Source organism: Morone saxatilis, unplaced genomic scaffold (assembly GCF_004916995.1).
Source record: "Morone saxatilis isolate NCDOM2014 unplaced genomic scaffold, NCSU_SB_2.0 Contig9, whole genome shotgun sequence".
Taxonomy (NCBI): Eukaryota; Metazoa; Chordata; class Actinopteri; family Moronidae; genus Morone; species Morone saxatilis.
Window position 1 is genome coordinate 14,386,310 of NW_023340268.1, and position 17,263 is coordinate 14,403,572.

The 17,263-nt window shown below is 40.2% G+C and overlaps 1 protein-coding gene across 1 annotated transcript in view; it reads right to left on the minus strand.

Annotated features, from left to right (window-relative positions):
* The window catches only part of kcnh8 (potassium voltage-gated channel, subfamily H (eag-related), member 8), a 49,747-nt gene that overhangs the window by 12,691 nt on the left and 19,793 nt on the right, over nt 1–17,263 (minus strand). Inside the window, exons 4-10 of the mRNA XM_035681532.1 lie at nt 14,722–14,849; nt 13,605–13,842; nt 13,320–13,477; nt 9,326–9,530; nt 6,100–6,309; nt 3,585–3,784; nt 2,016–2,265 (exon numbers count right to left, since the gene is read on the minus strand). Of these exons, the coding sequence (XP_035537425.1) occupies nt 2,016–2,265; nt 3,585–3,784; nt 6,100–6,309; nt 9,326–9,530; nt 13,320–13,477; nt 13,605–13,842; nt 14,722–14,849 (1,389 nt within the window). The remainder of the gene's footprint in view (nt 1–2,015; nt 2,266–3,584; nt 3,785–6,099; nt 6,310–9,325; nt 9,531–13,319; nt 13,478–13,604; nt 13,843–14,721; nt 14,850–17,263) is intronic.

Here is a 17,263-nt window from a genome sequence, read left to right on the forward strand (position 1 = left end):
GAGAGCCAGGTTAGCGGTTTCCCCTAACCTCACAGCTGCTGCTATGCTCGCCCCACTGCTGGCTGTAGTGTCATGTTTACCACACAAGTGTGAGAGTAGCATCAATCTTCTTATCTACGACTACGTTAACTAAAACTAAACAATTTAGTTAACTGAAATAAAAATAGAAACTTGACTTAACAAAAAAGAATAAAACTATATATTGTATATTTACAAAATGAACCAAAATCAAATATACAGGAAATTACATTAGTTTTAGTTTGGTCAATTTGGTCAAATTTGTCAACACAACCAGCAAGAGGAGACATTGGTGCATATGTCTACTGAGACTGGGATGTCTACATCAGTTCCCAAATTTTTTAATGGCAATGACCCCCACAGTAGATGCACTTTAGTCCACAGAACACCCAATTTGAGATAATTTTGTCTTATGGAATTTCCTCTGAATCATTTTCTTATTTTCAGATTTCATATAAAATAAAATAAAGTCAATCATTCTAAAAGTGGGATCATTCTAAATAACAATCAATAACAATTGACAACCCTATTTCTTCCCTGGTTGTTCCAATTTACACTTAAAAATGTGATAAAAGTTAAAATATTCTGACAGGAAGCGTAGCAGTTCATGATAGAATAAAGAAAAAGTGACATTGTACTTTAATTGATTCAAACTGCTAATTAGACACTTTGGATATTAGCTCAGGATTCTATGGAGACACCAGTCATATTAAGATTAAGATTAAGATTAAGATTAAGATATTCCTTTATATGAGAACCATCTACACCGTCCACCTGCTGTGGCCGAAGTGTCTGCCAGATCAGTTTCTTCATCTGGGTCAGATCCCTGAGGTGGTCTGTCACTGGTTGTGATGGCTTATATATTAAAACAACTTTTTTAACAAGCAGTCTTTACTTTTTATTTTTATTTTCATTAGAACTTCACATAATAACTTCCAACAGCACAACACTCTCTATAAAAATGATGACTATTATAATTGTATGAATAAGGACAAAAATAAAAATAAGTTTGAGCTGAATTGCAGCTTTAGCAAATGTTTTGGAACCCCATTTCTCTATTAATGAGAAGAAGCCAGCGTCTATTTTAGCATTGTTAAATTTGTGTTGTTGGAACTGCTGATTTCAGGGTTTTGATAAAATACACCTTTTAAGTTTTATATTACTCTTGTAGAACTGCACATAAGTCAATGCCAACAGCTGATATTTTAAGTGCCTTAGTGAGTCAAATATTCATTTAACTCGGCAAATGAAAATGCTTACAAATTTGGCCCTGGGTACCAAATAGTGAGGGATTTCAACTATGGACTAGACCAGACAGCACTAGACTAGATCAAACTGAAATGACCTGACTCTAGTGAATTGGCCTGATGAAATGGGCTGGACTGAACTGAACAACACAGATTAAAGTGGACAGGACGGAATTACAAGGCTATTCCATAGACTTGACCATACTCAGCTGGACATCACTAGATTGGAGTGGCTTAACTCATACGGAATTGGACAATCCTGGGTTTCTCTGAATAGATTAGTGGTATATAATATATAGAATCTGCAGTGCTGGGTCTGATTTGACATCTGCCTGTCAGCTCTGCTTACCTTCACTGGACCAGCCAGTAATTATCAACACTGTTATGTTGACTGACAAAAAAAGCTTTAGAGAATTAAGAATCTAGCTCCCCCATTTTGCTTGCAAAGCGAGAGATAAATCCTTCTTTGGCTCTCACTGCTAGAACATATTGTTGAAAAAATAGCATCTAACTAGAGTTGATTTCATGGGAGTTTAATAACAATAGGCTCTGAGAATGAGTGGTAGCCTTTAGGACACTGTAATACTCCTGTTTCTACACAATGGGCTCATTTACAGACCTGGCTTTATCACAATGAGCCGCACAGAGCTTTGTTAGAAGCTTGCTGCTGGGAGTTTTTTCTTTGTAAAACTATAATGATGGCACAGAGGGATTCATGCTCCTTTATCCACACCGCCTCCTCCATCGTACCCAGGATGGCCAGCACCATGCCATCTTTCAGCACCTCCATGGACCCTGAGCAGACAAAGAAGATGGCCTGGAGTGCGTCACCCTGCCGGAGGAGGTACTCTCCGGGAGCGCAGAAGGAGGTCTTGATGTGCAGCGACAGGGAGCGCAAGCAGCCGCGACTGGCGGAGGCAAACAGCGACAGCTCCAGGATCTCCTTGTTAAGGTGCATGGTGATGTCAGATCGAAGCTCGTCCGGGAAGTCCTTCAGCAGCTATGAAGGTGATGGGAGGGAGAAAGGCAGGGAATGAGGCCGGGACAGAGGGAAGCAGGCAAGAGTGAGGAAAGGCAGCTGTGAAAACACAACCATGCTGCAACTAAGTGATTCAATTTCCAGCCTTAGTTGCCTTTGATTTGATTCCTAAGCTATTGTACTACAGTACACATCAGTGTGAAGTCAAGTTAGGTTTATTTATTTAGAAACCTCCATCTTTGAAGACATTCTGTGTATATTTTAATTTCCAGTCCCTAATAAACAAAAATAACATGATTGGTTTGTGTGAGGGTAAATATACACTACATCTTAGAAGAAGGCATTTTGAGTCAGAGCCTAGAACGTTGATATTAACTATCCACTACTAATAATGGACCCTCAGAATAAACATTTATATATTAAAATATACTATTATTCACAAATACTTCTAATATGCTACTGTGTAAATCAACACAATATACACAGTTGCTATACACGTAACACAAACACTCAAATGCAATCTGGAAAACCCCTATCACTGTCAAAACATTGCATATCATCTATCTGTCTGTCTCCTTGTCAGGACAAAGATTTGGAGCTCACCATCACATAGAGTCGATCAATGAGTCGTCAGAGCTAGGCTGACTTTAATCAACAGGCCCATCTATAATTCATCTGCCTGGGATTCATCATCATCACTCCATCTAAACTCTGGTCTGAGCTCTGACAGCTGTCTCGCAGGCATTCACAGCCTGGAGGGACGAGCTGCCATTAGACTGCTAACTGGTTGCCTCTGTTTCTTTGGGCTTGTCAAGAAAAAGGTGTTGCTCGCCCTCCTTTTTCTGTTTGTGTTTTCTCTAAGCTGTCCTCATGCCAAGTTTGTAAACCTCTCTCCGTTCTCCACATGTCTCCATTTTTCAGTTTATGTTAATATGTATGTTTATGTCGGTTTTTGGTATTTTGCTGCAATTTAGAAAACACTTCTGCAAGGGTTTAAACCTCTGAATATTAAGGTTACAAAATATCCTGTCACCCACAAATGACCATGTAAGACAGACGTGATGTCTTAATGTTTCATTCTTGTCTTCTGTCCCCTCCTTGTCAGTCAGTGCTGAGGAAAACATCATGCTCTTGCATTGTGGAGGATTGTCTAATATTGATCACATTACCACTCTCATGATGAGTTTGAATGTGGACAATATGTGAGGAGTGAGAAGTATGTGATCTTTTAAATGACTTATTGATCCCTATATGCTGTTCTGTTGGCTGTCAAAAACATAAATTAACTGAAAAGGGAGAAAAAGGATTTATACCAGCCTAAGTTTATGTATTTATGGTACCTCATTACAGTCAATGCCGTTGTTGACCGACCAGGTTGTCTGAAAATACTCCAACATTCGCTGCTTGAGGCTTTGTGGCAGATGATGGACACGTATGAAGTCCTTGAGGTCTTTGGTTCTGGTGTGGTACTGGGACCAGCGCGAGTACATCCTCTGGATAATGGCTGTCACATTACCAAACACCAGTGCGTGCATCAGTGCTGTGGGTATAAAGAGGGGAAGCAGAGGAAGACATAATGGAGAGTAAGACAGGGGAGAGATAATAGAGCATAAGCATTAATAAAAGTGGAAGTGAAATTGTGTATTGGATTGTCAACACAGGGAACCAAAATAGGAAAACCTGCTAGATGCTACTTTAATGGCAGAAGCTTGGCACCAGCAGACATATTTTTGTCTAGCTCCTAAAACTAGATAGTGACAAAGTGTAATAAGAGGACAAGCAGAGATTGTTTCAGTAACAACAAGAAGTGCAGTGCAACATCATACTGTGTAATAAATAGTGGGCAGAGCCACTGTGACGTCACCCATTGGTTTGTGGACTACTGCTTTGAAGCTTCTCATTATGGCTGCTGCCATCTTGGTTTTTTTTTTGCCAGAAATGATCATATCTGGAGAGTGGAGTTGGAGAGGATACGCATTGCTACACCTCTATCCTGGTCTATTCAGCTCAATCCTGATCACAAAGTAGCCACGGCCCAAACAATACCTATTTTACTCTTAAAAACAATAATATCATGCTGTATGAAAGAACTCTAAAGATTAAGACCATAAACTTAATTGAGCACAGCATTAGTTCAGGCAGGCCACAAAGTCAAACTCAGCTCATAATTCCAGCTACACCAGCTGATAGCAGCTGATCTCGAACACACATCAGCTGATGGCTCAGCATTGTTCCTCTCAAGCATCCAAATGACAAATGTCATTCAGGGCGCCTTATTTAAGCTGCTTTAGCCTGCCTACCCTTGCTTCTTCCTCTGCTAGACGCTTTGCAACCCGCCTCCACCCCAGCTCTTCCCTTTTTATCTGATTTAATCAATGTAATTTCTGTTGTCATTGATGCTTGCTCCGTTCTGTACCCTGGGGGTCTTTGCTGCTGCTCTCCACATGGAAGGGCAAGAAGGTCCCAGAACAGAGCCATACAGCTAAATATAACATTCTGCATTTGGAAATTAATTATTTCTTGTGACAAAAGTGGTCCTGACTGAATTAGAAAAATGTTTACTGAAGTAAAAAATCAAGTGAGAAGAAGGGACATTTTCTCATCAGATTAGAATCTGAAATGAGTGAAAAACTAGTAACTAAAGCTGTCAGACAAAGGTAGTAAGTGTACTTACTTACTTAATTAGATTCCAACCCATGAAAAAATCTAGTTTCTGAAACCTGATCTGGATAATTTCTTCTGCCATGTAAATATGTTTAAACATCATTCTTATTGGAATATTTCTGTGATCAAATAAACAGATAAACTAGTCAACCAGCTAAATATTAAATTTACATTCCTGTCTTGCAACTCAGCACCTCTCAGGCAGGAGCATCAGCGTCAGGACTGAGAGGAACCAATTTGATTAGTATGACAGATACCTGCCATCTTTTACGCCCACAGAAAATGTATTCTCCTTATCTCATTTAGGTTTTAACCATGTTGCAGATGTGTCACACACCTCTGGACATGAAAGCACCGAACGCAGACCACATGCTTAGTGTGTGTCATGTGACTAAAAAAAATTCTGCTCTTAAGTCACAGCATTGAAAACTGCATTAGGTAACTGTTTTTTCAGATCAAATGATTCCTCTTTAGGCATACAGATATTAATATTTTGAATTGTATAGTGGAATAAAAGAAGATCTGCTATTCATTCTAATGAGGCAATAATCCAATTCCTTCCACAAACACACCACATCTGACCTATGCTCGGTCATAAATATGAACAGGTGCTTTGTGTTGGTTTTCATTTTGTGTTAACACACAAGGGACGGTGTGTATGTGTGGTGTGCATCTGTGACTGGTTCTGCCCTCAGGCAGCCAGGGACATTTAACATTTAGCAGAACGAGAGTGGGGAGTGTCCACAGGGAAAACCCTGTCACAGTGAACTCTCTTCATCCCCAAAAAACCCAAAACGTAGTGTAACAATTCAGTTTAAACTGGATAAGATTTGCAATCTTCAATGGTCTGTTTAATATACCTAACACATGCCGCTGCTTTATAATGAAACTGTGTGTATGTGCAAATACACAAATGTGTGTTTGGCCACAGTTATATTTTACTTTAAATAGAACAAGTGACAGGGCAGTGAAGAAAACCCCATGTTGTTGATATTGAATCTTTAAACAAAGACATGATGGATTATTAGTAGATGTAAATATTTACATGCTGTTGTCTGAATGTAAATTGTTTAAATTGTGTAAGACACAAAGCAAGCAAAAGTCACCTCCAAACCATATGTGATCATCAAAAAATGTGATTTTTATAAAACTTAACATATACGTGATCAATGATGTGTGTATCATGTGTACCTCCGATAAGCATGACGCAAATAGAGAAGATCTTCTCAGTGTCAGTGTTGGCTGACACATTGCCGAAGCCCACGCTGGTCAAACTGCTGAGGGTGAAGTAGAGTGAGGCGATGTAGACGCTGCGGATGGAGGGGCCGCTGCTGGTCCCGTTCACACCTTCTAAGGCATAGTATGGCGACTCCAGGCGCTTCCCCAGCTCATGGAGCCATCCTGTTTGTTAAGATGGTGTAAAATGGGGATATTGATGGATAGAAGGAGAAATGGATGGTTAGAGATAGCAACTAATACACTTTCATTGTGTTTTTCAAGCTGATAACATTGGAAAGCTCAATCTGTCACAAGAAAATGGTCATTAAGAGGCAAACTTGGGAGAATCATTTTCAAGAAACCACAACTATTCTGAGCAGTATCTACAGCAATTACTAAAAGAATCAAAGGGAGCCTTATTATGAAACTTTTTCCATAATTTTTCCACTGTCTTGCATTCACGCAACTGTTGTTTGGTTTGTATACAAGGAGCTGCAGTGGACATCTCAAAGCTTAGAGCAGCGGAGCATGTGATGCAAACGAAGCTGACACAAAAAGTAGATCAGCTTGGGAACCAGAACTGATCCTTGGTCAGTACAGTGTGGAGACATGCAGCGGATCCCAGGAGAGTCTCCTGTAGACACTGATGAATGGTAATTGGATGGAAGCCCCTCATAGCTGCCCAACTTCAACACTCAGTTCAGCATCAGAAACACATAATTAAGATACAACACATTAATCCTGCCTCATGCACTGACCTGTTATTTTATGACACTGAAATGCAGTAATTGGTGAAGAGAAATCTGCATCGTTCTCATGACCCAGTCAATGCTGACCCAGAACCAGTTAGAAAGACCCCAAAGCAAGGTAATTGCAAGCAGTGTAGCTCATCGATACTGACCAGAGATCAGCCCAAGGGTCCTCATTAAATAAACGACCTGGAGGCTGAGCGGGAATTTACGAGAAGAATCATACTGTTCGCTCTGGATCCTCTTAATATTACGTGTTTCAAACCCTTTACGATTAATCATATTAGTGGAGTGCTTTAACACCAAGCAATTCCTCTATACTTCGGTAATGTGCATTATTACGCTAGATAGTTTTTAATCCTGGTTATACATAAACATTTGCCTTAATAGCTTGAAATCTCACAGGAAAGAGGTCCATGATGAAAAACAGGTCCTTGGGTGAATATAATTTCTTACCTACCGGAACCCCCCCCACACACCTTCACCCCCACTGTGCATTTCATGCATCAATAGCTTTTCAGAACCACTGTTGATTTGGAAATAATGAGCAATGAAACTGCAGTGCACCAGAGTATTGACATGTTTACCAAGCCCCACACATAACGTGAGAGTTGAGACGAAGCAAAAGGTAAATCAAAGAGTAGAAAAGTGGGGAAAGAGAAGTTTCCTACATAAAATATATGTGGGATTTATGTGATCAAAGTGAAATATATTTTTTGTGTTAATGCTAGATGATCAATAAAAAAACATTTTAGCTTTATAGCTTTCATTCTGAGCCACAAGTCATGAGCCATTTATTCTTACAGTTTTTTACCCATGGAAGTGTTCCCTTTATATTGATTTAGTATAGAGGTTGACAAAGCTAAATAATGGCTCCCTCAGCTAGAAGAATATAAAATGAAAATAATTCATCTGGCTTCACTACTGCAAGCATTCTGTACAACAAACACAAACAATTACATGTGCATCAAGAGCACAACCGTCAGATCTATTCTGAAACTGAGCTCAAGTCCCTTCTACAAAATCTCTCATTTTTAATGGATGGTTTTCAGGTCCTTCCGTCCCAACCCAGCGGCAACATGATTGATGCATGGTCGTTACTCCTTTAGCATCATGTATGAAAGCTGACCTTGTCTTGCTGCAGGTAGTAGTGGCAGTATGAGGCTTTAGTGTTGTGCTCGCTTGTTGAACACATGTCGTATAACTATCGCTTTTCACACGTGAGCTCTGATTCTTCCAGTTAATTTTTCTGTAAACAGACATTAGTATTGTTTACTGTCTATTCACTGCAGCTCATTCATTATTCAAACTGGATTATATCTTGGGACAGTCAGGGCTAATCTGATAATAGCAAAGTATTTTATTTACTAAATTTGAATCTCCACAATATTATTATTTGTCATGCTTTGTCAGCAGATTCAGTGTCATGCTGGTATGACATCATATTTTATATAAAATCAATAAGCATTAGTTAAAGAGTTAAAGAAATCATATAGCTACTTTATGCTGGAGGAATACAGGCCTATGAAATTACGCATTACATTCCCCAGTAACACTGATCTAACCTCTAACGGTGCCTGAAGATACACCTCCTGGTTTTGGTATAGTGTCCAATATCCAAAGGCGGACGTTTTCATTGGAGTGGCCAGGCTGAGGCCAGTGCTCATTTTGGGGTGGCACAGAAATAAGTATCTTGTTCAGTTTTATGGCTCTGTATGAAGGCTAGATTATGATGTTTGCTTATGACCAATATGTGTGTATCCAAAATAAGCCAGTAAAAGTCTTGTGGGTGTGGAGGCAATAAGAGATGTATTTCTCTCTCTTCCCCACTACGCCCTTCTCTCCCTCTCTCTCTCTCTCTAACCGGTCTAACTGGTTGAGGCAGACCATTGCCCACCTAGAGCTCTGCTCGAGGTTTCTGCCTGTTAAAAGAACGTTTTTTTCTTGACACGGTCGGTTGCTTATGGTGGAAATAGTTGGGTAGGCCTATATATAGAATTTTATATGGAGTCGGTTTAGACCTACTCTATTTAAAAAAAATTCTCTGAGATAACTTCTGTTAGGATATGGCACAATCCAAATAGAATTGTAATTAATTTAATTAAAAATTTAATTATTAATTTCTATGTGGAACAAAACTCGACAAAACTAATAGCACATGTTTGATCTCCGATCAGACTACAGCAGTGAGTGAATTGAATGCAGAGTGGGTTGGGGAGTAGTAGTACAATGAGATGGGTGCACTGCTAATAGCGCCCCTGCTGGAGCTGTGGCAGGAGAGAAATGTTTCAGCACAAGAAAATGATCCAAAATATGGTGCTGTGTGGGTTGGTAATATTACTCCCAGTGTGGAAGGAATGATGCTGTGGAGCTCATCAAAATCAAACTGAGCTGGGAGGTGTTTTGGGGATTTGAGGGTTTACTAAATGGCATAATTTTCTTTCACTCACCAATATCCCAGTTGTAAGCGTTAGCCTCCATCTCCATCTTGCCAATAATGTACCAGATGCAGGCCATCCAGTGGGCCAGCAGGGCAAACATGGACATCAACAGCGTCAGGACCACCGTGCTGTGTTGCGAGTAACGGTCCATCTTCTGGAGCAGCCGCAGCAAACGGAGCAGACGCACTGTTTTTAACAGGTGGACCACGGACACCTGGGGATAAACAGAAACAAGGTGAAGTTATTTTTAGGATGCAGATGGCGAATGGATTGATTTCATGCAGTTATTATCATAAAGGGCATTTCCTGAAGATGGCAGGTGTCACAGTTGGATTTGCCACCATGTACAATCAAAATACACACGTATAACAACAATGCATCGTTACCACCTCCCTCTCCACAACTATAGCTCCTGAAGGCAACACATATTTCATTCCTTACTAAGCACTGATTAAGTTCCATAACTACATAACTTCCTTTTCATTTCTTGAAATTTTCTGGTGGGCAAGGTCAGAGAGACTGACACAGATATAAAGTGAAACAGAAACCATGAAAGTGAGCAGCCTGCCACCATCTTGCCACCCTTTTACAGACAGTAAATTTCATGGGAAAAGAGATAAACCAGCTGAATACACACACACACACACACACACACACACACACACACAAACACACACACTAATACACAATCGCATACATAGCTCTGCCTCAGGTGACAATAAGCTCTTAACCATGCTCCATGCCCTCTCTAACATTAGAGGCTGCGTAAATACTCTCAGGTTCTATAATTAGAACTTGACAAATGCTTCATCAACAATATGATCTATATGAAGATTTCCTGATGAAGGATCCTTGAATATAAAATTACCAATTACAGCAATCAGGCACTTGCTCACAGGTGTGTGTTCTTGTCTCACTCATGCTTTGTTCTGTCACTCTTTAACAAAGGCAACTACTTTTGCCAAGAGCTTCCTGCTTCCTTTTACTGACTTACGCACACAAGTTCCCTTTCACACCTTTCCAACATTCACGTGCTGTAGATGTGATGTGAATGTCAGCCATTGTGCACCTGCTCCCCAGGCAATCTCTACCAACAGTCTATCATTTAGGGCCTTGCCATCGTGTATCCCCATTGGAGATAGACATAAATGTACCCCCTCCCACCACACACACACACACACACATATATATATACACACCAGGTATTACTTAAAAGGAGGACATGGAGGATATTTGTAACCTTTCTATTAGGATGTATGTTGCATGTGTATTTGTCTAGTGTGTGTGTGTGTGTGAGGGGGGGGGCACAGAAAATGGGACAGAAATTCTATAGAAAAGGTAGAATGTAATAATTAAAATAAATAGAGGAAGAAAGAGGGAGGGTGTGGGTTATCGGCAGTAAAGGAATGATGAAGAAAGAAGAGAGAGAGAATTTTGTGTGTGTGTGTGTGTGTGTGTGTGTGTGAGTGAGAGAGAATTACACAATCAGAGCGTTTCAACAAAGCTGAGAGGAAATGTGTGGACAGTCCTCATCAGAGCTGCCCCTGCATGTGTCTCTAGTATGTTTTATGGCAGTTTTTCCACACTCTTGCTGTGAGAAATAGAGAACTGGTGCAGCACGAGGGGTAATGAAGCCTCCTACCGAGCCCTGGGGAGAAGCTCGATCTCCTCTCCACCATCTATCACCACCCCGCAACCCACCTATGGAGAGAGCCGGCTGCTGTACCATATCCCATTCTCCTCCAGCAGCATGAGCAGTAAGCAATGTACCCAACAAACGCACACACACATCCTGCCAATTTCTCCTTCAACATTTCCTTCTACCACTTCCTTCTCACTCCCGCCACTCACATTTGCATGTCCTCTGCTCGTCAGGTGTGAAATTTACATTTACCTACTTGATTGCTTATTTTCCCTTTCCTTTTTCAAGGCAATATTTGTTGTGTGTATTTGCTTATAACTTTACAGAAATGCTCATTATTTCTCCCCCTGCAGCCACACCTTTAGCGCTCCAAGCCAATCATAACAGTGTGACTGGTCATGTTTCTTCTTCTTTGTTTAATTGACATAGTAGTATCAGGCCAATAAGCTAGCATAACACTGTTCTCTAATACCAGCAAAGCCTCCAGGCCCAGGAGACATATTCATAGGAGCTTTAATAATTACTGTAACAGTTATGGCAGGTAATAACACATTCCTGTTTTGGGCCCTGGTGTAAAGACATAACCAATGGAGGAGACTAGTGCTTGCATTATCTTATTACAGACCAATTTGTGTAGATGATTTTTTATATTAACCTCTTCAAAATATGAAATGGGTGAACATTCAGACAGTTTAGTTTAGCAAAATTTGGTTTTAGAAGTAAATAAGAAGTGCAGTGAGTGTAAATTTTTTCAATTTGCTATTAAAACAATTTTTTTTGTGTTTCTTTTAGAAATGCTGCACCCTTGCACTTCCTCAAAGGAAAACAAACAAACAACTGATATTCAAGAGGGGATAATTAGGGGAAATAGGAAAATATGAAGGAAATAAAAACAATATAGGTATTGCACTAACAATAAAGGAAAATAAATGAAAAGCCAGGGTGAAATGGGATCCATTGACAGACAGTAAAACATGTCAAAAAAGCAGAAATGATAGAGATATGGGCTACGACAAAAACAAAAAAACAAAAACGCCAGGGAGGGACACTGCTGAGGCCCCTTGGCTCATTTTGGTGAAAGATGGCGTCTGTCCTCAAAGGGGACAACAGTCTGAATGCTCCGTCCTTAGAGGGGACAATCATGCAGAAAGCTCAGCAATTACAGGCCATTCCCTCTCTCCCCGGCGGCGGCGGCTAGGGAACTTCTGGCCCAGTAGCCCTACACCCAAATCCCGACCCACTGGGAGCGTGTGGTATTTCCATTAATAGCGTCTGGAACCAAACAGGCACCTTCGCCTGGAGCACCCTGCCACTGCACCCACCCCTCCTCTTCATAGTATAAAAGGCAACGTCTCTGTTTTTTTCCATCACACTTTCTTTCACAGCACTTTTTTGGCCACTCCTCCTTCTCTTTCTCGGTTTCTTTCTCACTCTACCCGCTTTCTTTACAAGAGTTACTCCTCTTTTTTGGTGTTGATTTCTTTTCCTTATCATTCTATAATCTGTCTCAGTCCTGTTAAAACGAGCCCCAGTTGACTAGTATTCTTTAAGAGCTAACTATTTTTGTGTGTTTGGTTCACACGTGCACTCATATATTGGACCCTTTGATTAACATGCCAGTGGTTGAGTGAGAGCAGACAGCAGCATAAAGCACCGCCAAAACATGTCATGTCCAAGAAGCAAAAACATCCATAAGCAACCAATCAAACCTCCCTATAATGTAGTGCTTCCATTGTGGGATATCTTTCAGCCAGGGGCGAGACAAGAACGTCTACCTAATTGCTCCACATCTCTGTTTCTTCCCCCGTTCAACTTTTTTTAAGGGGTCCATGACTCACGGAGAACAGAAAAGGTTTTAATGATACCCGTTTGATTGTTTTCTCATTGCATTTGCTGTATGTGGAATCAATAAGGAGAATCAAAGAGACTCTGGAGCAGTGCCGGGAACACTACATGCAATCTATTCTTATGAAATGTCAAATGTGCTGGAGGTGTTGCACTTTACAATGCCCCAGTGTGTTGACAGGATTAGAAAGTGGGTCTCTGCTACAGAGAAATCCATCAGTCATGAGATTTTTAGTATTTAAATCACGTTCTACTAATTTATATTTCCTTGTTTATAATTTATTTCTTTCTTCCATTTTTTTAACTGTATATTTCAACTTTTTCAGAAATTATATTGAATATAAAATATTGTTTGGGTTTGTATTTGATCATTAAAAGTTGTATTTTAAGTCAAAGAGTTCTTGGAAGTCAACAGCATGAGTGACAAACAAAAACAATTTACAATGTGAATGCACAGTAGTGATTATGTTCTATATTAAATCCTACATGTTAAGCATCAAGCATATGACTACTCACCACGCTGACTTTGAAAGCATAGAGCAGGTCAAAGGGTAAAGCGGCCACCAGGTCGATGATGAACCATGTGGTCAGGTAGTGGATGCAGATCTGTCGAGCATCAAAGATCACCTGGCCCGACTTGCTGACATAAGTTGTGCGAAAATTAAAAACAATGTCTGGCAGGAAAATAGAGAGACAAACAAATGGAGTGGTGGGTTTGGTCATTGTAAATGCTGGTTATTATACTGTAAAGTCTAAAGTATTAACAAAGTAAACAGTGTAGTCCTCAGTTCTGCAACTAACCTATGATGAACAGTATCTCTACTGCGATATCACTGACAGTTGTGCTGCGGGTCAGGTCATCATCATCACCGATGAAGCACACATTGTAGGGCACCGTCACAGCAACATAGAATGTAGCAAGTAGAATCAGCCAATCCCAGCCAGCTTTGAACGTGCTGTAGTGAAGTAAGATGAATTTGGACTTCTTGGCGTCTGCTACCTTGTACTCTGGCAGAGCAGGAGGATCCCCAAACACATTCTGGACAGGACAGGATTGAAAAACAGAAGTGATATAGTAGCTAACTTGTTACATCCACTTACTTTGCTTTGGTGGTCCAACCCATCAAGAAGTCCAGTACACAAACAAAATGATCAAAAAACTTAAACCAGCTTTCTTTATACATGTAAGCATGTCTGCAAGTTGATTGTCAAAATCTCAACAAGTTGAGCATTTAGCAGCTGAATGGCCAGATTTTTCCTCAGGAGTTAGCAAACACTTAAACATTATTATAATTATTATTATTATTATTAAATGAATGCTGATCTTGCTCTGTGTTTGCTGGAAGTGTAAATATTTGCCATATCACCTCAAAAGATGATAATATACCAAAGTTGTGTTAAAGCTTGTTGTACTGCACCCAAGTGGCCAAAAATCAATGCATTACACTTAGTACTTAAGGTTAGTCAGAGTCAGAGAAATTACAGTTAAACACTAGCTAGCTCAACAATTACGTTTTTAAATCATTATATTTTATGATCACTTATTTATTATTTTCATTACATTTGAACTTTTTACTAATATATAAAAATATTATTATTTACTTCTGGTCACAAAGACCTTTGACAATGTAGTATGCTTGTGATAAAAATTGCTATAAATATCTGACGTGCTTGCTCATTTAAAGTCATTTGTGATAAAGAGCATCAGCCAATGCAACATGCTGTTTAGTTTTGTTAACTGGAGAGCCCTTCTCCACCTAGACACAATACTTGTGCTCCCTGGCCTTTGATTTAGTCCACTGTGTTAACAACAGCAGCAATCGTCTCACTTCCCATATAACAGTCCACCCCCACCCACTTTTGAATGATCCTTCATCATGTCACATCCTGCCCCGTTGTTTGAAGTGTATGATGATACCTTGTTGAGTTTAATCTTGCTCTTCTCTCTGCTGTGGAGGTGACCAGAGATGTGGTAGAGCACCGTACTGCTCCGCAGACGAGCCGAGCTGAATGGAGAGCCTGTTTTTACCCTGCCGCGCCGTCGCTCTGTAAACACACACACACACACACACACACACACACAAAAGTTAGTACACATCACCCCCTACAATACTTTACCCCCCAAGGTTAACTCCTGATGACTGAATCAGTCATTATGCTTGATGAAATACATAATATTCTGTCCTGAATAGGAAAACATGAATATGCAACAGGAAGAATGTGTCATTTCTGAGCAAATTGCACAATTTCTGAGTGAAACGAGGAAAAAAGCTATTTACTGTCATTTTGCTTTTGTAAATGTCAAAGAACATGTGTTACCTGTTTTGATGCACATTATCCAGCCATAAATATTGGTTGATGACGTCTTATTGGGTTAACACTATCTCCAGCAAAACAGACCAATTTTCAGCTTTGATAAATTGCTGCTGGGGCAGAGGCAGTTACGTATAGTATGGTAGATTTTCTGTGGTCGATTGCTACTGGAGAACGTTTGTGTGTGTGCACTCGCTGGCGTGCTTGACAGTGTGTTTCTTCCAAGTGTATAGAAGTAGATAAAGTAGATAGTGCAGGAGTGATGTGTTCAGAGCAAGGAGTTGGGTAATAGGAGACGGCACTTTATTGCTGCTGGCTTTCTGAGCTCCATTCTCACTGTTGTGAACCCACAGGAAAGGACTAAGGCCAGATTGACTGGAGGGGGGGATAACGGCAATAACAAAGCTGGAGAATAGAAGTGATAACTGCTTTTGAGTGTCCTTTGGAAAATGTGTGCATTCTGTGATGTGTGTTGTGAGTGTGTGCATGGACCCCAGACGAGGCGAACAGACAGGGCCATCCATAACGCGGCACAGCCTTCGGGGACGCGACACGGCAGGAGCACACAGACAGAGACATGCTTATTTTTAGATCTAATGAATTTCCCTCCACTTTTATAGCCTTTCTTGTGAGGGGGTTGGGGGGGTATAGGTGGGGAGGGATGTTGTGTATAAGGGGGAGGGCAAAGGCATGTAGGGCAGATAGGGGAGGTGGGAATGGATAGATACTGTAAAAGCAGCTGGAATATGAGAAATAGAGGTGATGGAGAGAGGTGAGGAAAGGAGGAAAAGACAGCGGAAAGCAAAAAAAAAAGCCAGTAGCGAGATTTTACCCATGACAGAAAAAAAGGAGAAAATAGAGGTGAGGAGAGGAGACGGGGGTGAAAAGAGAGGAGACTATTGACGCCAGAGACTGGGTTTCCCTTTTTGTACACACTATCCACATTGTTCCGACAGAAAGCTAACTGGGTCACATCCGAGGAGTCCATACGTCCTTGAAAGGCTTCCCCAGCAAGGAGGAATATTTAAGCGCCGCTAAAGTCCTCCACTTAAAAATGTGTTTGAGACTAGAAGGATGTTTTCACATTCATCTTTGGAAAGTTTCGCTGTGCTCATGAAAAATCAGATTTTAAGGGGCGGGGCCTACAGGCATGATTTGTCACATCACAAATATTTTGGAAGTCAAGCCTTGTCCAGTATGCAACTTATACAAGTGTGATGTAGAAACTTGAAGCCACCAGCGCTTTTTAATGATTTTAATGTGGAAATTGTTTTTTTTGGTTTTTAAAAAGAAATCAGACACACATTAATGTTCCATGCAGACTATTTGTATATGTCTTAATACACGCCTGGAGGGGATCTTTAATGATTTTATTTTTGCCCATAAACATCCTTTCCTACATCCAAACTGAGTACGGCATAAAAATGCAAATGTTTTGTGAGAATTCACTGACATGTACTCATTTAAACTTTTAAACTTGTCAGACCCAAACCCATTATAGTGAGGTGTCTCTGTCTAAAGGCATGCTGCATCAGGCTCTTTCCTTTTCTATGAAAAGCATTTCATTATGTGGGCAAAAATAACTTTGCTTTCTGCTTCGTGTTCTCCCTTTATTTACAGTAATGAGAGTAATTAGGCAAATCCAGGGGAGGCAGGCCTGAGATGAGAAAAATCAGTTTGCTGACTTCACAGACGCACACATACACGCACACACATTGACCTTCTCTTGCGCATTATAGGCTGCTTTTGGCTTTAGCTTAGGTGTCACCCTTAAGGTAAAATCATTTGAGGAAATTGATTTTGAGGGCAAAATTTGCAATTTTGTTTCCTCTAGTTGCTCTTTGTATTTACAATGCATTATTGATATATTGGGTGATGAGGTTTTAAGAAAGATATTGGAGCCCTCAGCTTACCTTTACAAATGTTCTGAAAATGCTGCTCCATTTATCTATTTAAAATATAAGATTTCATAAGGTTTCCTAAAGATATCACAATACATGACTATAATTACAATATAATTACAATATGCTACTATATAAATATTACTATTCCAAAGACATAATACCATCCATTTTTTTAAATTAATGTAATGAGGAAATCATTTTAATGGACGTCACAAAATGTTCATACAGAACGTATCTGGAAAT